The sequence below is a fragment of the Mastigoproctus giganteus genome, chromosome 2, assembly GCF_048544385.1.
Source record: "Mastigoproctus giganteus isolate SK-2022 chromosome 2, ASM4854438v1, whole genome shotgun sequence".
In the NCBI taxonomy this organism is placed as follows: Eukaryota; Metazoa; Arthropoda; class Arachnida; order Uropygi; family Thelyphonidae; genus Mastigoproctus; species Mastigoproctus giganteus.
The window spans coordinates 193391233-193415583 of record NC_143576.1 but is presented as its reverse complement, the minus strand read 5'-3'; the positions used below and the strand labels follow the sequence as shown (position 1 = coordinate 193415583).

The 24351-nt window shown below is 38.3% G+C and overlaps 1 protein-coding gene across 1 annotated transcript in view; it reads left to right on the top strand.

Moving 5' to 3' along the window:
- mor (SWI/SNF- related protein mor) overlaps positions 1-24351 on the top strand; it is a 385701-nt gene that overhangs the window by 195867 nt on the left and 165483 nt on the right. Inside the window, exon 16 of the mRNA XM_090390116.1 lies at positions 18286-18399. Coding sequence (XP_090246242.1) covers positions 18286-18399 — 114 coding nt within the window. The remainder of the gene's footprint in view (positions 1-18285; positions 18400-24351) is intronic.

Here is a 24351-nt window from a genome sequence, read left to right as displayed (position 1 = left end):
CTAAAATGGCTGGATTGCATTTCAAGTCTGAAAATGTCCACTTTGATTTCTTTTCTACTGTTAACCCTTTTCTAGTGTGCATTTATAATGTGTGTGTTTTTTTATGTGGGAGACCAATGGAGTATGAATATCTATGTGCTCATACACATGCACACACACTGTATAGATTTTCTTGAAACTATACAGATACATGTGCTATCTGGTAATTGAATTTACAAGTAACGGTGGCCATTTTTATATCATGATAGTTTCAAAAATTGGTGTAGTGGATGTACTCTTTTCAAGATTTGTGACACTATAGGCTTGCATAAGCTGAAATTGAAAAAATTCTCTGAAATTCAGATACAGAAGTTGATGAAACTGAATCAAATAACATATTGCAGGGGGGGGGAGGTTGATGAGTTTTTAGCTTAATATAGATTGCAAAGTTTTTGTGAGACAATATTGCCAGTCTGTATTGGGACTCTTCTTGTATGTTAAAAAAAAAAATTCTGGTTTGCAACTATATTCTCCTTTACAGAGGGGCATTGAAGTGGGGAAGGTGAATGATGACGGTAACTGTTGAGTGCATTCACCGTGCAGTCATTGAGTAAATTCATTTAAAGAGAATGTTGCTGAAAGATTTTCATGAAGCCATGCAGCAAATATTAGGCTTGTTTTTCACATGCCAAAGTCAAAAACTGGGTTGCAGAATTTAAACTTTGATGAGAGAGAGAGAGAGAGAGAGAGAGAGAGAGAGAGAGAGAGAGAGAGAGAGAGAGAGAGAGAGAGAGAGAAATGTGGGTGCCATTCATGACCTGATCGTGCAAGGCTGCAAAATAACATTGAAGCACATTAAGACAATAGTCAACATTTCCTATCAGTGAGCTCATGATATTTTGGTAAATGTTTTTGGGATGAAGAAGGTTTCTTTGAGGTGGCTCTCTAAAACACAATGCAGATCAGAATTGGAAAAGAGTGGGGTGTTATCATCTCTAAAACACAGCGCATGTCAGAATTGGGAAAGAGTGAGAGCATTTTAAAGTTATTGAAGTGTTTGGGGATATTATGTAACCATGGACAAAACAAGTGTATCACTTTGACCCTGATACAAAAGAACAATCAAGATAGTGGAAGAATTGACCCTGATACAAAAGAACAATCAAGATAGTGGAAGAATCCACCTTCTTTCTCTCCTAAAAAGCTTTGAGTGATCATTTTTAATTTCTTGGAACGAAGGGGTGCCACTATCAATGCTGAGTATTATTCTAACACACTGAGTTAATTGAAAACAGTAATTAGTACAAAAAATAGGCAGGGGAAGGCAGAAGTGGCCAAAACAGACAAAAATAGAGAATCTTGCAGATTTGTACAGTCAATATTTATTTAGTCATTAAATATACACTTTCTTGCTCAAAAGTTAAAGATGTTCTTCCTCCTAACATGATTTTAGATGAAGAATGAAAAAATTTTAAGAGAATGTTAATGGAAGTTTGCAAAACAAGTGTGCGAGATGGTCTATATAGAAATTAAAGTAGTTAGGGAGGAATAAAAAATTACATTTTCTCCCCTACCCAAATAAATCTGATAAATTCTTATTGGAATATAAAGAAAAGTGCAAGAGGGCTAAGATATGTGTGAAGGAGGCCCAGGAAAAGTGTTGAGAGAAAAAAAAAAAGAAAAAAAAAAGTATCTGGAAGTAAAAATATGTTTTTTTTTTTTTTTTTTCATTTAGTTAAAAATCAATGAACAGGGAGGAAAAATCCATATCTAAGTTAAACTAAAATGATAATGGCAAAGCCAAAGCAGAAAAGAAAGATATTTTAGAAGTATGAAATATATGCTTCAGTGGTTTGCTAAATGAAGGAGCCAGAGAGGAAACAATCGAAATGGGAAAAATTTTAAATAATATTTGTATTACTGAGGTAGGAAAGGTCATAACATTATAAAATATAGAAAGGTAAATAAAATTAAATGTGAAATTCTGATAACTAGAGGGAGTATACCGCACAGCTGTCAACCTTTTACCTTCTGAAAGTTGGAGATTCTTTTAAATCCAGACTGGTGAAATAGAGTCTGACACCAGCAGTGGCATTACCTATAGGAAACAGCTGTAATGTGATCGGATAGTGTATACATGATATTAGTTACAACAAAGGACTATTTATTACACTCAAATTTACTTTGAGTCTGACTGCGGCTTGATCCTTCTTGTGTTTTTTTTTTTTTTACTTTGAGTCTGACTGCGGCTTGATCCTTCTTGTGTTTTTTTTTTTTTTTTTTTTAATGGATAAACTAATGAATTAGTTAATTAACATAAAAGAAAATGAATTAGTTAATTATGGATTTGTTTTCACATCATAAGTGCTTTCAAAGATGATCATTGGGATGCATCACTGCCAACTTTTGACTTCAAAGAAGCATATTTCATATTCTTATTGGGGGGGGGGGAGCAGGAGTAAAACAGTTTTTTTTTTTTTTTTTTTTTTTTTTTAAATCCAGGAGTTCAAATTAAATTTCATCAATAACACACACATTTTATATTAAGACAGTACAGCATGCTTTCAGAAATTTATTCTTTTAGACACCACCAACTAATTATCAATGCTTTAAGGAAGATACTGCTGCACACTTTGCTTTATTCAGAAATGTTGATTCAAAGTTTGTTTATAACAAGAGGCTTGCTATCTAGACTTGGCTTTCAAGGATATTTCCAGTTTCATCAGAAAGATCTGAACTGAGTTTTTTCCTCCCATCTCACTTGGCTGAATGTCCTCTCACACTCAAAATTGCTGTGAGGAATTGTAAAAACACCAAGATAATTCATTATATTTTGAGCTTCCTTGTGTGCTTCTCAGGTCTCCCAACCAAGGACATATTGGACAACCAAGGATGTTCTTGCTTCATATAATAGCTTATGGTTGGTTCCCACACTGAAATTGACAGATCTGACCGCTCAGAACATAAGTATACCAGACACAAAATAAGTTAGTCACTTGTGGTGTTTAGAGCACATAAGAGATTGAATCTGTGTATCTCTATGTATTATTGTTACAGCACTGAAATTAGCATATAAGATTAACCCATTTTTTTCTATTTACAGGTTATTGCTGTTACTAAAGAAGCAAGGGTTGCCACCATGAAAGATGGATCACAAAAAAGATGTTGAGTGGCAAAACGAGTGATAGCATTTCACAGGCTTAAAGAGCATTCTGTTAAGGAAGTAGGCTAAATTTCCTGCTCTTTCAGAAAGAAAAGTAATAGGCGTTTTTAAGGAATTTTGAGAGTCAAAATCACAGAACCAGAAGTCTATGCTAAGTTATTGTGATCAGTGATAGGTATCATGTAGAATAAACAAAAAATGATTTCAAACAAGATGAGAACTACTGCAAACAGTTAACCAAAGATATCATCAGCTGATTTTTGAGAGAACAGTATGAAGAGGATTGCATGACATAAATACCTGAGTAGGGCTTCCCTGAAAAACCCATTTTCAGGGAATAGGAAGTTAACATCTATGCATAAGAAAGCCCAGCTGATATGGACAAAAATTGGGCTACTGTCTTCCCAACATTGTAGTATTAAGCAAATTTGCCCCTGAATGTAGAATATATACTGCAGAGCTAGTTTTGGATCGCATATAAATACACTACCACCAAAAATGTATTATGTAGATTATCAGCTCACTGTAAGCCTTAATCGGCAATGAGTATTATCCCATACAGCAGAGGCCACATTATCTTCCGGAATCTAATTTTAATAATCTCCAGCTACGTCAGAGGAAATGATTTGGCTGATATCACAGTCATATCAGCAGTGACCCAGATCTGAATAACACTTTGTTTATGCAGGAGAGGCCTTCATCCTGCAGTGGATTGAAAATGGCTGATGATGATGATGATGATGATAGACTGTCAGCAAGTAATGCAAAAGAAACTGTTTTCACACTGGCAGTCTTAAAGCAAGTTATACCAGATTAAGCCTGTAATCCAGCTATGGTATTCTAGGCTATATAGAAATCATAAAGTTGTTCTAGCTCATCTCTACATAAAACACTCATCTTAAGCAACTTTTCTGCTAGGGTCTGTGGACATGTGGATGTGTGTTTTTGTAGTGGTGGCTCCTAGAACGTTGGTTCAAATCTGCCTCATTTTATTAATTTTTACACACACTGTAAAAATGCTTAATGCAGATCGTACAATTGTCAACAACACTGTTCCAGTCCTATAAACACTGAGTATAACTGCAGAATTATTGTGGATATCATTAGTGAAATTAATCAGATCTCTCTTACCAGGGGTGTATTCAGGGGTGGGCAGAAGGGGCATATGCACCTCCTTAACCTTAAATTTTTTTAGAACGACTCCTGCGTTCTAAAAAAGTCACTGGTCGCCCCCTCTCCCTTACAATGACACCTGGACATGGTCGCCATGCCCCCCCCCCCCCCCCCCGTTATGATGATACCTGGATACGCTACTGTCTCTTACCAAAGGGAAGATCAGAAGAAAATCAGTCATTATTAACAAAAGTAGAGATAGTAGAAAGAAAAATTAAATGTAAATTATGTGAAAAGTCTTAATTTTTTTTTTTTTTTTTTTTTTTATGTGAACCCCAAACACGAGAGGTATTAGAACCTATAGTACTTAGTACCGTGCTTGGGTTTGAGGTTAAGAAGACGAAAGAAGATATTTGTTGACAATGGACTTGAACTTCTGTAGATTGTAATTTTCAGGAAATACGTATGAAGGAAGGTTGTTCCAGAAAACGGCAGTTGAATGAATAAATGAGGAAGATGAAAAGTTGGTTCTGTGGGTTTGAAGTTGGACAGTAAATGGATGTTGGCTGGTGGCGGCACGTGTTCGGACTGTTTTGAAAGAGAGAGCGGGAATTATAGAAGCCAATTCAGAAGAACAGTGCCCATGGAAATATCTGTAGAAGAGGTATTCAGCAGAAACAGTACGTCTATGAGAAAGCGAGTGGAGAGACTCTGTTAGAGATGAATCATTAATTAACCTAACTGCCCTCTTCTGAATGGAATCAAGAAGCCTGAGAGAGGTTTTGGGGGCACCACCCCAAATGTGGGAACAATATTCCATGGCAGGGCGGATTTGCGATTTATACAGAGTGAGCAGCTGTTTGGAAGAAAAGTAACGCCGAGAGCGAAAGAGAAAACCAAGTTTTTTAGATGCAGAGGAAGCAATATTTGTAATGTGCTTGTGCCAAGAGAGATTAGAAGTCAGGGTAATCCCCAAAAGAGAGATATCATTTTGCTTAGAAATCGGAGTGTCACTAAAGATAAGCATAGGAGCAGAAGAATCCTTTTTGCGAGATATAGGAAAGAACTGAACCTTGGGGGACACCGGCATTAGTGGAGATGTTAGAAGACAGAGCCATCTACCATCACCCTCAGTGAGCGATCAGAGAGAAAACTGGATAACCAATTACTAAAAACAGTTGGCGAACCATAAGATGGAAGCTTGTTTAGAAGACCTTTATGCCAAACACGATCAAAAGCCTTTGAGATGTTAAGAGCAACTACTTGTGTTTCACCGAACCTTTCCATTGAATTAGTCCATAAATGGGTAACATAAGCCAGAATATCTCCAGTGGATCGACACTGACGGAATCCATACCATCCAAACCTTCCGTCTGATCAACGATCAGACGGAAGGTTTCTAGGTAGTTTAAGAGTTGGCGGTTAATTGATTTCTATATTACTTTAGAAAGAGTAGAAGTAATTGCAATGGGACGATAATTGGATGGGAGAGATTTGTCATCCTTTTTAGGAACTAGCTGGATATGAGCAAATTTCCAAGCAGAAGGAAAAACACCTTTGGAATAAGAAAGTGAAAAAAGGTGGCAAAGAATAGGAGTAAGTTCAGGAGGACAGATTTTGAGAACAAGTGGAGAAATACCATCAGGACCTGGAGCTTTCTTAGCATCAAGATTCATCAAAATCCTTCTGATATCCTTTTGACGGAAGACCACAGGAGGCATTGAATGGAGCGTTGTTGGGAATGGTGGGAGGTGTTTTACCAAGATCATTAATACATGAGCTGGAAGAAAAATGGGATGCTAGCAGGTCAGTGTTATCCTTGGCTGAAGTGGCAACAGAACCATCTGGTTTGGACAGAGGTGGGAGCAAAGATGGGCAAAAGTTGCGGCCAATAGCTTTGGCAAGAGACCAGAATGCTCGGCTACCATTAGGGTAAGAAGCAAGTTTTCTACTCTTAGCCTGTTCAAACTCTAGTTTGGACTGATTAATAACTGCTTTACAACTGTTACGAGCTTTGGTGTAGGCAGAAAATGAAACTGAAGAATTAGAAACAAGCCAATTACGATATGCAACATTCTTCTCTTGGACAGCTTTAGCACATTTATTGGAAAACCAAGGTTTAGATAAAGGACGAGATTTTAAAGTGGAGTGTTGGATAAGGGATTCCATTCCTGCAAGAATAATTTCACTGACACGATCTGAGCAAACATTGACATCAGAAGTTTTGAAACAGTAATCCGACCAAGGAAAAAGAAGAAAAGAAGTCTCGCAGGTCATCCCATTTTGCATTCTTGTAATGCCAAACAACACGTGGTTGGGAATAGCCATGAGATAAAGGTTCCATTGGAGAAGAGACAATCACCAAGTTGTGATCTGAAGTGCCTAAAGGACCTCTCACTTCGACCGTGTATTTAGAAGGGTTTTTTGTGAGAAAAAGATCAAGCGTATTGGCTGTATGATTAGGATTGTCCGGTATTCTTGTAGGTAAATGAACAATCTGTGCTAGGTCATTAGTAATTGCAAAAGCCTCAGCATCTCGACCTGCTGGGTCGGTGTGACTAGAAAACGGAAGCCAGCTGGAGTTGTGAACATTAAAATCACCAAGGAAAATTACCTCACTGTTAGGATAGTTGGACTGGAGAAAATCAAGTTGCAAAGAGAGGAAGTCAAAGAGCTCCAAGTGATTAGTGGAGTTGGGAGAATGGTAGAGACAACAGATGAATTTGACACAATGAGGTAGAGAGATTTTAAGCCAGAGAAGATCAAAGAGAGGAGATTCCAAATTGCCAAGTCTCTGACAGGGAATATCAGAACGGACATATGTACAATTACTACCTTTGAGGCGAAAGGAATCATACAGCGAATAATTTGGGCATCTGAGATGAGCAGTAGATGAATCAACAGATAACTGAGATTCTGTCAGAAAAAGTACATGGGGTTTGGCAGACTGCAAGTGGAAATGGACATCGTTGAGATTAGAATTGAGACCACGTATATTTGTGAAATGAATTAGGAAGTCCTTGGGAGGCTTAGATCTTTTTGCAGTTAAGCTTGCTCTATTAGTTTGAAAATTCATGGTGTATTCAATAGTAAGAAAAAGTAGATGGGACATGCTGTATGAAGTAATTAAATTTTTGGATATGGCGTACATGTGGTAAGAATATACCCAGATCCTTGACATAACGTGGCCTCGAAAATGCTCCCCGCATACACACTACTTGGACTCCCTCCAGTCACTATCTGGCAGAGTAGAGGTAGCAAGATTATACACTAGCTGATCCGGAAGCTTCCTAGAGAGTTACCAATAGGTTTAGTCCGGTGTACTAACTAGCGGCTGGCCTGCAAACACCGTTTTAGAGCTGTACCCTCGAAATGTAAGGAATATTGGATCTCGCCACGACGTTCATCATAACCTCAAAAGTCATCAATCACACTGTATGATGGAAGAGATAGGGAAGGGTTGACCGGAACTTAGCTCTAGAGACTAAACATGGGTTCCACCACTTCAAGCTTCCAATAAGCAAAGTGGTGGTATTTCACCGGTTGATGAGAGTCATCTACCACCTAGTACTGCCTGGTAACATAGAGGGGCAGCGTTCCTCCATGTAGTGTGGGCGCCACACCTCTGGAAGTGCTCTGGAAGTTGAAAGTCATTGACATTAGTTGAACCAGATATGGTCATTGTTGATTTACACTACCTTTCCATTCAGGGTGTTCAGGAAAAAATCTGTCAGTTGGTTAACTTATGTTATTAAGCCAATGCAGTTTTCAGGTGTTCAGGAAAAAATCTGTCAGTTGGTTAACTTATGTTATTAAGCCAATGCAGTTTCTGTGTTGTCGGCACTCAATTCGATTAACTGTATAAATTAACTTTTCAAAATACTCCTCATTGATAAGCAAGATTTATATTACTTCCATGAGGTGCCAAATAGTACTGATATATTAGGATTAGCATTAGTAGAGGCATACGATGCAAGAAAGCAAGCTTATGCAGCATCAGCCAGGAAAAAAAAAAAAAAACAAACAAAAAAAACCCCTCCATTCATTCCAAATGCCTGTCCAGCTCAGCCTTAAATTTATTTATGCTATCAACTTCCACAACAAAAGATGGAAGTCTGTTCCACCAATCAACCACCCGCTGGCTAAAGACAAATTTCCGCACATCTATTCCACAACTCTCTTTTCTCAATTTGAATTTATGCCCCCTCAGGTTCTTAATCTGAGCAAGAGGAAGAATCCCATCTGCATTCATCTTGCTTAACCCATTCAAGGCCTTATACGCCTCAATCAGATCACCTTGCAACTGAGTACTCTCCAGGTGCTGCAATTTGCAGAACTTAAGCCTTTCTTGGTAAGAGCACCCCTTTGTTCCCCTCACCAATCTTGTTGCCCTTCTTTGTTCTCATTCTAGCAACTCTACATCCTTTCTAAAATGAGGCCTCCAGACCTGTACACAGTACTCTAGATGTGGCCTGACCATTGCCTTATACAAGGGGATAATCACCTCCTTGTCTCTGCTAGCAAAATTCCTATATATCATTGACAAAACTCCATGACCTGCTCTGGCAGCCCAGCCCATCTGCACTGCTCAGCAAACTTCATATTCGACTGCACAGTTACCCCCAAGTCGCATGGCGCACTATGGCCATAGTTGCCGATGCGCCCAATAAATTCCGAAACAAACAAACAAACAAACAACCCCCAAGTCTTTTTTGCTTTCCACTTCCCTGAGTGTAGTACGACACAGTTGGTACATTTCTCTTGGGTTATTGCTACCCATATGCAATACTTTGTATTTGTCAGTGTTAAATTTCAGTTGCCACTTCTCAGCCCATTTGCCCAACTTATCTAGAACCAGTTGGAGTAGCATACTGTCTTTACTGTCATTATATACCTGATATACCTTCATCGATATCATTGATGAATACACAAAACAACAACGGGCCAGCACCAAACCCAGGGGATGTCCATGAAGAGCAGTGTCCATTGATTACCACTCTCTGTTGGTTCCCAATCAATCATCCCTTTATCCGATGTAGCAACTTACCCTTAATGCCATACCTCTCCACTTTGTACAGCATTCCACGTGCAACAGTATCAAAAGCTTTCCTGAAATCCAAGTATATGATATCAAAATTATTTTTGACATTCAGTTCTTTTGTGACCACATCATAGTATCCAATCAAATTGGTCAGAGAAGATCTACCTTTAACAAACCCATGCTGTATCTTAACTATTACTGCAGTCTTGTCTGGATGATCCTGCAATGCTTCTTTAACCAGCGACTCCATTATTTTTCCTGGAACACATGTTAAACTAACAGATCTATAGTTACTTATGTCACCTTTTGAACCCCCCTTTGTGAAATGGTGATACATTTGCACACCTGCAGTCCAAGGAAGCTCTCATAATTAGGCTAAGGATTTGCTTACTTCTTTTGCTGCCTCCTTTAATATAACTGGATAGGTCCCATCCACCCCAGGTGCCTTCCTTATGTTTAACTTCAACAATTGAGGTGTGTAAGGCCTTGAATGGTTTGAGCAGGCTCAATGCTGATGGGATACTTCCGCTTGCTCAGCTATGAACCTGAGGCAGCATAGATTCAAATTGAGGAAAGACAGTTGAAGAATAGATGTACGGAAGTTTGCCTTTAGCCAACGGGTAGTTGATTGCTGGAACAGACTTCCATCTGTTGTTATGGAAGTTGATAGCTTAAATAAATTTAAGGCTGAACTAGACAAACATTTGGAGTGACTGGTTGGATGAAATGGGAAGTTTTTTTTTTTTGCTGATTCTATATAAGCTAGCTTTCTTACATCATATGCCTCAACTAATGCTAAATGCTAATTTCTCCTCCACATTGCTCTCAGTTATTACAAAATCACTTTAGCTCCCTGTTAGACTTTGATAAACTTCTGGCATTCCCCTCATTGAATAACTCCATACGTGAATGTAGATGCAAAATACTCATTCAGTTTATCAGCTACTCGAGCTTGATCATCAGTAGTCAACCCATCTTGAGTTAAGTGGTCCAATCTGATTCATCCCTTTCCTTCTAGAGTTTACATAAGTAAAGAACTCGTTGCTGTTTTTCTTTGCATCCTTTGCCAAAGAATACTCATAAATCTGCCTTCACCTGCTCAACCTCCTTTGTGACCTGATAGGTCATAGGCTTCTGTATCACCTGATAATTTATATGCATTCCATACATTTTTCTTCTCTGCCACAATCCTCATTAATTCATCTGACATCTGTTTAGGCCTCAAACTTGAACATTATTTCTTAGTTGGAATGAAAAGCCTAGTAGCCTCCAAGGTTAAGTCCCTGAAAGCTTCCCATTTAGAATTCAACGTTGGTAACATCATCAGTTGATCACACTGTACAGAATTCAAAAACTATCTGAGACTCCTGTACAAAAGCAAAAGCCCTTCCCTTTAACTTTGATAGTAGTTACATCTTGAAGTAATTCCCATATCAGTACATTGTGATCACTGTTACCCAGTGGTTTCTTTATCTGCAACTTCTTAATGCATGAATAATCACTGCTTATAATCAGATCAAAGGTATTACTCCCTCTGGTTGCCTCTCGAACATGCTGCTGTAGAAAACAGTCACCCAATAAATCCAAAAAAGTCTTGCTAGTGTGCGAGTGACCAACTTACAAGTTCCAGTCAATATCTGGAAAGTTAAAATCCCCCATTATAAGACATTCTGATTTACTGGCCTACTCTATTTCTCTGCACAATTGCTCATTATACTCATCAGATTCATTGGGCCTACACACACCTACTCTCATTTTTCCTTTACCAATGCTACTGTCACAAACTGCTGCTGCTACTGTCTAAACAGACTCAACATTGCATTGGCCACCAACCTCAATTGGATGCACTTCCTTAGATTTTATGTGTTTCTTAATTAACAGCATAACCCCTCCTCTCTTCTTGTCCTGACTATTCTTTCTGTGCATATTGTTCTCCCAAAATTCCAATTCTGCATTGCTTTTATCCATGTGACTCCACGTCCTGATTTTCCAACAGTACCTGCCTTTGATTCCTTGACTAGCACTTCAAGCTAATCAAATTTATTAACTATACTCCAAGCATTGGTGTACGTGCAAGTATACATGCACCTGTTTCTACTCTTATTTACCCTAACACAGCCCATGTATTTATTTGTTCCACTATGACTCCCAACAGTCCTGGAAATCTCCATTACCTTGCTTTTAATGCTGCTGATCATTCTAATAGAAGCAGTCCAAGAATTATTTTTGCCTCTGCCTGCGGCCACTGTTAACCTTTTAGTCTGTGTATCCCCCAAACTAGTAGTTTTCTGACCCACCTAACACTGCCTTGATAGCATCAGCAAATATTATTGCACCCTTTCTATTTAAGAGTATCCCATCCTTGTAGAAACACTCTCTCCTGACAGCAAGCACAGACCAGGCTGAAAAAAAATTCTCGAGCCTTGCACAATCTCTCCAGGGCCAAATTGATCAACAAGGCTCTCATCATGTCTGGAGAAACTGCAGACACTTTCGCATTCAACTGTAACTCGTGACGTTTTTCAACATTGACCTGTACTTGTTAGGTTAATCTGCAGATCTCTTACTCTTAATGTCATTAGTTCCAATGTGTACGACAATATCATTTTTGTGTCCTGAAAAGATGATATCTGCTCTACAATGTCATCAACTTTTGCCCCTGGCAGACGTACCCTGGTCCTGTTCCACCTATCCTTTGTGCATAATGTATTCCCTGTCTCCCTGACGGGGAGTCACCAACAATAACTAGTTCCTGTGGGACCATCACATTCTGCCTTGGAGATTGCCTCTGTGTTGTCTGCTGCACAGGAGTGAGCTCTGGTATTGAGTTCTGCAGCTGAGAGCTTGATGGGCCCCTCATATTAGTCTGTTAGAGTGCATCTACCCTACACCTCGAACTCTCATAGACGCCCATCAGAATGCTGAGTTTCCTTGGCTAGATCACGTTCTGTTTTAGAAAGTTCAGCAAACATTTCACACTTCACACATTTTTTGAGACTGTGATGCATTGGAGAATTGCTCCCTTCGTTTCTCCCCGTAGTCACAGCTCTCTCACTAGTCTCAGATCTTTGCTTTGCAGCTCTAGTCTGGGTCATGATTTACATTTAAATACAGTTTAATTAACAATGAAATTTAAGATTAATAAATATTTTTGATTAATTGATAATAGTATACTAAGCTAACAGATTCCCAATACAGTGCTTTGTATTACATTATCCAACTTTACGCTATCAGTTTAAGATATATATATGTTACGCTATTTCTTATCGGGTGGCTGGTCAACAATATTGGCGGCAACACCGGTAGTCATAAATTCCAAAAATCACTAATTAAATTCAAAATAAGAAGCTAAAGAATGCTACTAAACCAATTTAATATCTTTGTAAAACACAATGTAGTATGTTAATTAATGAAGAATATGGTAAAACTATCAAAAATACTTCTCTTTACTGCAGCCAAAAATCCACCAGCTGTTCTCTTCCATGACCAGAGCGCTCTCCCTGTTTATAAAGTTTATAAAAAGTTTTACAAGCTTTATAAATTTATATATTTATAAATATAAGTTACTTCTCTTAAATACTTCTCTTTACTGCAGCCAAAAATCCACCAGCTGTTCCCTTCCATGACCAGAGCGCTCTCCCTGTTTATAAAGTTTATAAAAAGTTTTACAAGCTTTATAAATTTATATATTTATAAATATAAGTTTATAAAACCCAGAATGTAAGTTTAGTATTAGTATTAGTAACGGCCGTATGGTGCAAGAAAGCCTATGGCTTATGCTGCACCAGCCAAAAAAAAAAAAAAAAAAAAATCCGAACAAAACAATGATAAAAACAAAAATTAAATAAATAAATAATAATAATTAATAAATAAATAAAAATAATAAAATGAAATTAAAAATTAAATAAAAAGGAAATTAATCCTATCATCCTATGCGCTTCCCTTACCCGAAAGTACTATCCAGATGACCTTTGAATTTCCCCAAACTGTCGGCCTCTACCACCCACGAAGGCAACTTATTCCAGTAATTTATAACTCGCTGGCTAAAATAAAACTTCCTGCAGTCCAATCTAAACATTTCCCCGCGTAACTTGAATTTATGTCCCCTAGTTCTAGCATCATTTATAATCTTGAAAATTTTGTCCTCATTCATTTTACTGATGCCTCTCAGAGCCTTAAACACCTCAATCAAATCTCCTCTAAGGTGTCTAGTTTCCAAACTCTGCAACCCACATATTCGAAGTCTTTCTTCATAAGGACGCCCTTTTGCCGATCTCACCAGGCAAGTTACCCTTCTTTGCACCCTTTCAAGAAGCTCGATGTCTTTCTTTAGGTGCGGTCTCCATACTTGAACACAGTATTCCAAGTGTGGTCTAACATAGGCCTTATATAATGGGATTATCACGTCCCTATCTCTACTTGCAAAAGTTCGATAGATCATCGATAGGACACCATGGGCCTTCCTTGCAACCTGTTTACAATGCTCAGAGAATTTCATGTCTGACCGTATCGTAACACCCAAGTCCCTTTCCTCCAGTACTGGGTTTAGTTGAACTCCACCAAGTGAATAAGTTATTTTGGGATTACTGTTTCCCAGGTGTAATACCTTACACTTTGTTGGATTAAAGCACAGCTGCCATTTTTCTGACCATTCTTGAAGTCTATCTAGGTCTCTCTGAAGAAGCTCAGCTTGACAGTGATCATTAACTGCTCTACCAATTTTAACATCATCTGCAAATTTAGACATCACGCCCTCTATCCCTTCATCAATGTCGTTTATGAAAATTAAAAACAACAGTGGTCCTAATACTGATCCTTGGGGAACCCCACTTCTTACATCAACCCAATCTGAGGAATAGCCATTTATCACAACCCTCTGCCTCCTGCCCTGAAGCCATCCTTCTATCCATCTAAGGATTTTCCCAGTGATTCCAACCTGTTCCAGCTTATAAAGCAACCGCTCATGTGGGACTGAGTCAAAAGCTTTGCTGAAATCTAAATAAACAATGTCGAAATTATTCCCTAAATCCAGCTCGTGAGTGACCCTTTCGAAATAGCGAACCAGATTTGTTAAACATGATTTTCCCTTTACAAAACCATGCTGAGTATCCTTGAGAATTTCAATTCGATCCAAATGATCCTGAATTCCACCCTTGATCAATGCCTCCATGATTTTCCCTACTACTGAAGTCAGACTGACAGGTCGATAATTTCCCACTTCACTTTTAGAGCCACCCTTATGTATGGGAGATACATTTGCACTTTTCCAATCCAAGGGAATCTCCCCAGAGTCTAGTGATGCTCGCATAACCAGCCTCAGTGGTTCAATGCACTCGCTTGCCGCCTCTCTCAAGATTATAGGGTATATTCCATCAACTCCAGGAGCCTTACTAGTCTGTAGGCTTGAAAGTTTTTTCATTAAATAATCTTGCGAAATTTCAATATCATTAATTACATATTTTTTAACTTCGCTCCCACAATTTCCCATTGCCACAAAAGGCTTTTCATTTGTAAATATCGATGCCAAATAACTGTTGAGTTCATCTGCAACGGCAGCTGGTGTATTTATTACTATCCCCTTTCCCTTACGTAAAGGTCCGATCTGGTTTGTCCTGCTCTTCTTGGCATTTATATATGTGAAGAATTCTTTATCCCCCCTCTTTGCTCTGTTTGCTAGTGATTTCTCATAAACTGCCTTTGCCTGTCGAACCTTTTCTGTGGCTCTATTACACATCACCTTGTAGCTGTTATAGGCTTCAGTACTTTTTATTGCTCTGTAACGTTTCCATGCCACCTTTTTCTGCTCAAGTAATGTGGCAACTTCACTATTCATCCAACTTGGAACCCTTCTCGTGGAGTATTTTTTTAATGGTATATACGCTTTCAAGGCATCTGTGATTAATGTTTTAAAAGCGTACCACAGTTCAATTGTATTCATTCTCTGCGCGATATCTACCCAGTTAATAGAGGCCATGTAGTACCTTAATGCATCGTAATTTCCTTTTCTGAAATTAAAACCCATTCCTTTGCCTTTTACTTCTGCTACCTCTCTCGTCATCATCCACCGTAGAACTCCGTGATCACTTCCTGCTACTGGTTCCTCTACTGTCAGCCCTGTTATGTCATCTGATTCATGTGTGATGATGAGGTCTAGGATATTCTTTTCTCTAGTACTTTCCCTGACATGTTGATACAAATAAGTCATCTAGTTGATTTAAAAATTTTGTTCCCCATGTCGAGTTTCCTTCCCATTTACTCCAATCAATTAGAGGCAAATTGAAATCACCCATAATAAGGCATTGACGCTTACTTGCCCATTCCATTTGCATGTAGAGGCTTTTGTCATAGTCTTCACAATCACCTGGTCTGTAGATTACGCCTACTCGTATTGTACCTTTGTTTCCAACTATCTCACACCATACAGACTCTATACTAGCATGTGAAATGTCTGAATCTGGGAAAGCTATCGTCGCACTCAGGCTGCTTCTGATAAGAAGCATAACCCCACCACCCCTTCTATCTACTCTATCCTTCCTAAATACATTATACAAGCCGTACTGAAACTCATAATCCCCAATTTCCGGGTGGCACCACGTCTCCGTAAGCCCTATTATGTCCGCGTTACTTGTTTTAACCAGCAGTTCGAATTCGCTCATTTTATTGACGACACTTCTAACGTTACTGTATAAACAATTAAGATTTACTGTTCTTGTATATTTAACAACCCTAACACAACCCTTGAAGTTTTTTAGGCTCTCTTCCCTGATATTAGCTACCTGCTCACGTGAAACGTCTTTGCCCCCAGAACATCTAGATAATACGTCCAGTTGGGGTAACAGATAAGAACTCTTAAGGTATGTGCAAGAGTTACATTGACCAATATTATCAGATAAACAGACCAATATTATCAGATTTAAGTTGAACAAAGAGAATACTAGTTAGGTTATTATGATAGTTCGGAAGTTTGTGCTAACAAACATCATTTCCTTGATCAAGTAAGCAGCAGAATTAGCAGAAATAGTGATTATTATTCTGCTATGGTGTGTTTGAAGCATTGTGACAACATTTAACCATTAAACATGTGTTTATTGAATGTCAAGATTTTATCAATGCCCACCATTTACAATTTAATGATTTTAACCATCTGATTTGAAACTTGGTACATAGTCAGATTTTATCTGACAAAGACAAACATGTCTAAAGTTGCTTATATTTTGCAAAATTATAAATTTATATATAATTGTTTTTTTAGGTTCTTTGGACTTGGCACATCATGGCCATGTGTTGCCCGTGAGCCATAAAAATTCATAATCATATAAACATAAATTGAGAGGCAGCATTGCACAGAATCAAGTTACTTTCCATGTTGGACAGGACACCTGAGTACAGCAAACTAAGGAGAAGGACAGTGTGTCTGTTTAACTATATTATGCTCATATGGCATTTATATCGAAGACACCAATTTGCCACAACTGTTGGAGCTGTGTGAAGATTATATGGTCTGATTAATCACGCTGTTCACTACCAGTGCATGTATATAGGTGTAGAGAAAGCCACATGAAACAGCGGATGTGGGGATACATCTTTTGTAGCATTCTATTATGTCAGTGATGCAGTACTCCCCAGTATCCTATGGAATTGCTATCTGTCAGCTGTTGCATACTAGGTTCTCCCTGCATTGTTGATGTATTAAAACAGTTATGGACTGTTTCAGGGCAACAGTGGCACTGCTTTTAGGATGTGTATTGTGCTGAGTTGGTTTGAGCAGCACTCCAAATATAGTCCATCTTGCTATAATGTGTAATGTGTATTCTGAAAAAATGGCACATAAAAGAAATGCATGCTGTATATCATGCACAGTTTCAAATAACATTCAAGGATGGGTTCCATAAAAGCTATAAATTGTCAATACTTATTGCATTTTCAAGCTTATTATCTCTATCAATACATATTACGCTACTACTGTTAAATAACATATTAGAAGCTATCGGTTATTAAATAAAAATTTGTTGAAATAAAACAAACATGAACAGTATTGTTTCATTTTAGATGGCTATTTCAATAGGAGGAAGTGGGTAGGAAATCTTTTATAATGCTGGTTTTTTTATTATTATTTTTTTAAGGAATGAATGTAAGGTTGGTTACCTAGCTTGCTTTTATCTCTCTTCTAAAACAAATCTGCTCATCAGAGAAGAGAGAGAGAGAGAAATATAAAATATATTTTGAACTTCAGGTTCCTCTAGTTAGGATATATGTTCTAGTTCCTCTAGTTAGTATATATAGAAGTTAACTGATTGATAATTTTACTTGAAATAAAAATAAAATTTCAGATCTTCTTGTGTATTGCTTTACGAATTTCTATTAGCAGCACTAATATTAGGGCATCCTAGAAAAGTTGGGGCTGTAAAAATTACATTACCTTAGCTTTTATAGATGGGTCCTGCAGAGTTTCATTTTGTTTGCTTCAGAGTGCATTTTGTCTAGATTTTTTTTTTCATCTCCAGAGTTCAGTCTGTTGTGAGTTGTATTAGAAATCACCAGCAATAAAAAAGGCCTTGTGCATCAGGGCTGATATCAGTAATAAAATTACTTGATGCAATAAGCAAAACTAAATTAAAAAATAAGTCAAGAATGGCAAACAGTATACTAAAAGCAGTAAAAATACAGGGAGTAAAACAGTTAAGAGGATAAAATATGTTAAAATCGCAAACATAAATGAGAAGCTTTTAAGGTGAAGCACCTCTTTGTTCATTAAACTAGTGCATGGCATAAATACAATATAAATAGCAGGTTTTTTATGTGATAGAAGGTAAACTAGGACATAAACATGTGGGGAAGGGGAACCACACCAACACAAAGCTTGTATATGAATTTAGAATAGTATATGAATTTAGAACTTTAAAATTATATTAATAGCCATTGTTATTTTGGCCTTTTCATTAAAATCTTTATTTAATAAGATAATTTCATTGATGTCATAATTTTTCAGGTACATTGCATATAGAAATTTCATGATTGACACATACCGCCTTAATCCAACTGAGTATCTCACTGTAACTGCATGCCGAAGAAATCTTGCTGGGGATGTTTGTGCAATAATGAGGTATTATTATATCTGTTTGAAAACTTTACTTTTTTTTTTTTTTTTTTTTTCTCTTTGATCATTATATTGTTATCAAATTAATAATGTCACTTTAAACATATCTGTTTATTCTTCAAAATGCATGTTGCAGAAATGCAGGAAGTTTACCACTTCTAAAATTCTATAATCAAAATCATTAAATAGGTAAATGAAGCATGCTAACTCATTTAATTTTTTTCTTGGTTAATAAATTAAATTATGTATTAGTGGCCTGTTATTAGTATTAGTAGTGGTAAAGATGCAAGAAAACAAAAAAAAAAAAAAAAAAAAACATCAGCCAAAAAAAAAAAACAAAAACCCTTCCCATTCAATTTATCCATCCCCTCCGATAGTTTGTCTAGTCCAACAGATGGAGTTTTGCTCCAGCAATCAACCACCTGCTGGCTAAAGGCAAACTTCTGCACATCTGTTCTGCAACCATCCTTCCTCAATTTGAATTTATGTCCCATCAGCATTGAGCTTGCTCAATCCATTCAAAGCCTTAAATCCTCAATCAGATCACCTGGTAGGTGCCTAGTCTCCAGGTACTGAAGGCTTTTTACGTAAGAACACCCATTTGTTCCCCCTCACTAGTCTCATTGCCCATCTTTGTATACCCATATTCCAGCAGCCCTACATCCTTCTAAAATGAGGCCTTGAGACTTGTATGCAGTACTCAAGGTGTGGCCTTATACAATGGAATAATCACCTTATCTTTCTGTTAAAATACCTGTATATCACTGACATAACCCCAGGAGCTGTCCTGGCAGCCTGTCTGAACTGCTCAGAGAACTTCATATGATTGCACAATTACTACCAGATCTTTTTCATTTCCACTACCCTGAATGTAGTATCACACAGTTGATATGTTACCGTTAGATTACTGCTAATCATATGCAGTACTTTGCATTTGTCACTGTTAAACTTCAGTTGCTATTTCTCAGCCCATCTGCCAAATTTTGTATCATCTGCAACTTAGACATTAAGCTTGATATAACTTCGTCAATATCATTAATAAATATAGAAAACAATGATGAGCTCAGCTCCAAACTCTAGGGAACTCCACTGATAACATTAGTCCATGAAGAGCAGTGTCCATTGATAACCACTCTCTGTCTTCTCTCACTTGACCATCCCTTTTTCTATAGTGGTAACTTGTTCTTAATGCCACACAAGAGCAGGCCCATGGAGGCGGTTGTATGGTGTGGTGTATGTTTCACTGGCAGGATCTTGTACCCCTGGTGCATGTGAAACAAGGTATCAGTGGTCTCCGCTATCGTCTACTGCTTGCTGACTGTGTACACCACACTATGTTACATTTTTTTCCCGAATGGTGATGGTGTCTTCCAAGATGACAATGCGCCCCCATCATCCGGGCACTTGTGCAGGAATGGTTTGAGGAACACAGTTATGACTTCCAGTATATCGATTGGTCATCTGCGCAGGTAGTGATTTAACTGAGGTCATTAATACAAGAATTAGCATTAGCATTAGTAAAGGCATTTGATGCAAGAAAGCAAGCTTATGCAGCATCAGCCAAAAAAAAAAAAAAAAAACCCACTTCCACTTCACCCCTCTGTTCGTTCAAAATACCTGTCCAGCTGAGCCTTAAACTTATTTAGGCTATCAACCTCCACCACAAGGGATGGCAGTCTGTTCCACCAACCAACCACCCGCTGGCTAAAGGCAAATTTCCGCACGTCTATCCTACATCTGTCTTTCCTCAATTTGAATTTATGCCCTCTCAGGTGATTTTTCTGAGCTAGAGGAAGAATCCCATCAGCATTGAGCATGCTTAAACCATTCAAGGCTTTATACACCTCTATCATATCACCTCGCTGGTGCCTAGTCTCCAGACACTGTAATTTGCAAAACTTAAGCCTTTCTTCGTAAGAGCACCCCTTTGTTCCATTCACTAATCTTGTTGCCCTTCTCTGTACTCGTTCCAGCAGCTCTACATCATTCTTGAAATGAGGCCTCCAGACCTGTATACAGTACTCTAGGTGTGGCCTGACCATTGCCTTATACAATGGAATAATCACCTCCTTATCCCTGCTGGAAAAATTCCTGTATATCATTGACAATACTCCATGAGCTACTCTTGCAGCCCGTCTGCACTGCTCAGAGAACTTCATAACTGCCTGCACAATCACCCCCAAGTCCCTTTCATTCTCTACCACTGTCAGTGTAGTACCACAGAGTTGATACGTTGCTCTGGGGTTGCTGTTTCCCATGTGTAGTACTTTACATTTGTCAATGTTAAACTTCATTTGCCACCTCTCAGCCCATCTGCTCAACCTTTCCAGATCCTGTTGCAGCAGCATAGTGTCAGTAGTGTCCTTGACAACCCTGCCAACCTTTGTATCATCTGCAAACTTGGACATTAAGCTTGATATACCATCATCAATATCATTTATAAATACAGAAAACAACAATGGACCCAACACTGAGCCCTGAGGGACTCCACTAATAACATTAGTCCACGATGAGCAGTGTCCATTGATTACCACTCTCTGTCTTCTCCCCCTCAACCACCCCTTTATCCATAGCAGCAATTTGCCTCCAATGTCACACTGCTCCAATTTGTGTAGCAGTCTTCCATGTGCAACAGTATCAAAAGCCTTTCTAAGATCCAAGTATATAATATCAAAGTTATTCCCTGCATCCAGTTCTTTTGTGACTGCATCATAGTATCCAATCAAGTTGGTCAGGCAAGACTTCCCCTTAACAAAACCATGCTGTGTCTGAGCTATAACTGAAGTCTTGTCTAAATGATCCTGCAGTGCTTCTTTAACCAGTGCCTCCATTAATTTTCCTGGAACAGAAGTTAAGCTCACAGGTCTATAATTACTTGTGTCAGCCTTTGATCCTCCTTTGTGAATTGGGGTCACATTTGCACATTTCCAGTCTATGGGTACCTCCCCTGAGTCCAAGGAAGCTCTCATAATTATGGCTAAGGGTTTGCTTACTTCCTTTGCTGCCTCCTTTAATATAACTGGATAGATCCCATCCACCCCGGGTGCCTTTCTTGTGTTTATCTTCAACAGTTTCTCCTCCACTTTACTCCCAGTTATTTCAAGATTCTGTAGCTTACTGCTAGAGTTGAATACACCTCTGGCATTCCCTTTGCTGAATAACTCCTCATGTGTGAATGTCGATGCAAAATATTCATTTAGTTTGTTAGCTACCTGAGCAGGATCATCAACAGTTGACCCATCAATATCAAGTGGACCAATCTGATTCATCCCCTTCCTTCTAGAGTTTACATAAGTAAAGAACTCTTTGCTGTTTTTCTTTGCATCCCTTGCCAAGGATTTCTCGTAATCTGCCTTCGCCTGCCTAACCTCCTTTGTAACTTGGTTGCATATCAACTTGTATCTATCATAGGCTTCTGTGTCATGTGTTAATTTGTAAGTATCCCATGCATTTTTCTTCTCTGCCATATGCCTCATTAGTTCATCTGACATCCATTTTGGCCTAAACCCTGAACAATATTTCTTAGTTGGTATGTAAAGCCTAGTAGCTTCCAAGATAAGTTCTTTGAATGCTTCCCATTTTGAATTTGCTGTTGGTAACATCATCAGTTGGTCCCACTGTATAGAATTTAAATACTGTCTCAGTCCATCGTAGTCGCCTTTACGGAAGCAATAACCCTTCCCTTTACCTCTGATGGTAGTTACCTCTTTGAGTAAATCCCACTTCAGCACACTGTGATCACTGCCACCTAGTGGTTCATTTATCTGCAGATTCTTAATGCATGAAGAATCACTGCTGATAATCAAATCAAGAGTATTACTCCCTCTAGTTGCCTCCCGAACATGCTGATGTAGAAAACAATCATCCAATAAATCCACAAAAGCTCTGCTAGTGCGTGAGTAACCAGCCCCCAAATTCCAGTCAATATCTGGGAAATTAAAATCTCCCATTATAAGACTCTCTGATTTACTGGCCCACTCTATTTCCCTGTACAGTTCCTTATTATACTCATCAGAGTCATTAGGCCTATAGCACACTCCTACTCTCAATTTTGATCTCCCAATGCTTATGTCACACCAAACTGACTCAACACTGCACTGTCCAGCGATGTCGACTGGCTTCACTTCCTTGGTTTTTATGTGTTTCTTAACTAATAGCATAACCCCTCCCCCCTTCCTATCCTGTCTATCCTTTCTGTAGACGTTGTACTCCCCAAATTGCAGTTCTGCATCCCTTATATCTGTGTGACACCACGTCTCTGATATCCCAACAATATCTGCCTTTGATGTTTTGAGCAATACCTCAAATTCATCAAATTTATTTACTAAACTCCTAGCATTGGTGTACACGCAAGTATACCTGCACCTGTTTCTATTCTTAGCTACCCTAACACAACCCATGTGTTTACTTGTACCGCAATGGCTCCCAGCAGTCTCTGAAATACCATGCATCTTGTTTTTCAGGCTTCTGCTCATTCTAATAGAAGCAGTGCAAGAATCTCTTTCACCTCTGCCAGTGGCTACTGTCAATCTATTGGTCTTTGTCTCCCCCCAAGCTAGCAGTTTTCCGACCCACCTAACACTGCCTCGACACTGCCAAACTGACACCGCCACCAACACTGCCAAATTAGAAAAATTTACAAATCTACAATTAGAAGAAAAGTAGGATACTAATAAGTCTGCTTTAACTTTAACTGAGGATATAATTGAGCCATCAATTTGTAACAGGGTTAAAAGTATAGATGAACGTACATTGCAGCCACTACATCATTTGGCCAAAGACCAGAATGCTCTACTGTTATTTGGACAAGGAACAAGCTCTCTGTCTGTTCAAAATTGAGTTTGGATTGAGTAATAACTTTTATGTTGTGTATACCATGTTTTTATCTTCAACAGTCTTAGCACATTTATTGGAAACTAAATTTAGATAAGGGATTAGATTTTAGATTGGAATGAGGATTTCATTCCTAAAAGAATAATTTCACTCATACAGTCTGAACATACATTTGGATTGGAAAATTTAAAACAGTAGTCCAACCGTGGAAATGATAGAAACCACACATGTTATCTGATTTCACATTCCTATAATGCCAAATGACTTGTGACTGAGAATAGCCTTAGGAAAGACATTCCATTGGAGAAGATTATCAACCCAAGTTGTAATATGAAGTACCTAGAGGGCCACTAACATTAACTCAATAATTTGAAGAATTGTTGGCATGTGTTAAGGATTGTCTGGTATTCTAGTAATAAAATGCATAATTTGTGCAAAGTCATTAGTAATTGCAAAAGCCCTAGCATCTCTCAACTTCAACTAGAAAATTGAAGGCAGCTAGAGTTGTATGGTTTCAAATTGCCAAGGGGGAAAAAAATTATCTTATTGTTAAGGAAACTTAGACCAGAAAAAGTAGAGTTTCAGAGAAGGAAAAAAAAATCTACAAATTCACAAATCATTCAGCAGTAAAATGTTCTGCATGATTTGTAGAGCTTTGCTGTGGAGACCATACTTGTTTTTCACCATTTCAAATATACATCAGCCTCTCTGTCTCAAAAACACCCGATCTCATTGATGTTTCAGCAAGTGATAGAATAGATGTGCTGAAATTTGCCTTTAGCCAGTGGGTGGTTAATTGCTGGAACAAACTTCCATCTGTTGTGGAAGTTGATAGCTTAAATAAATTCAAGGAGGAACTGGACTTTTAGAGGTAATGTATGTGTGAGATTTTTTTCCCCCCCTGGCTGATGCTCCATAAGCTCATACGCTTGCTTTCTTGCATCATATGCCTCTATTACTACTACTGGAGTGGAGACACTGTGTAAGAGATAGGTCACCATTTAACCTGACTGCCCTCTTTTGAATGGAATCTACAAGCCCAAAAGAGATTTTGGGGTTCACTACCCTAGATGTGGGAATGATATTCCAGGGTATGGCAGAATTGAGATGTGTACAGAGTTAGTA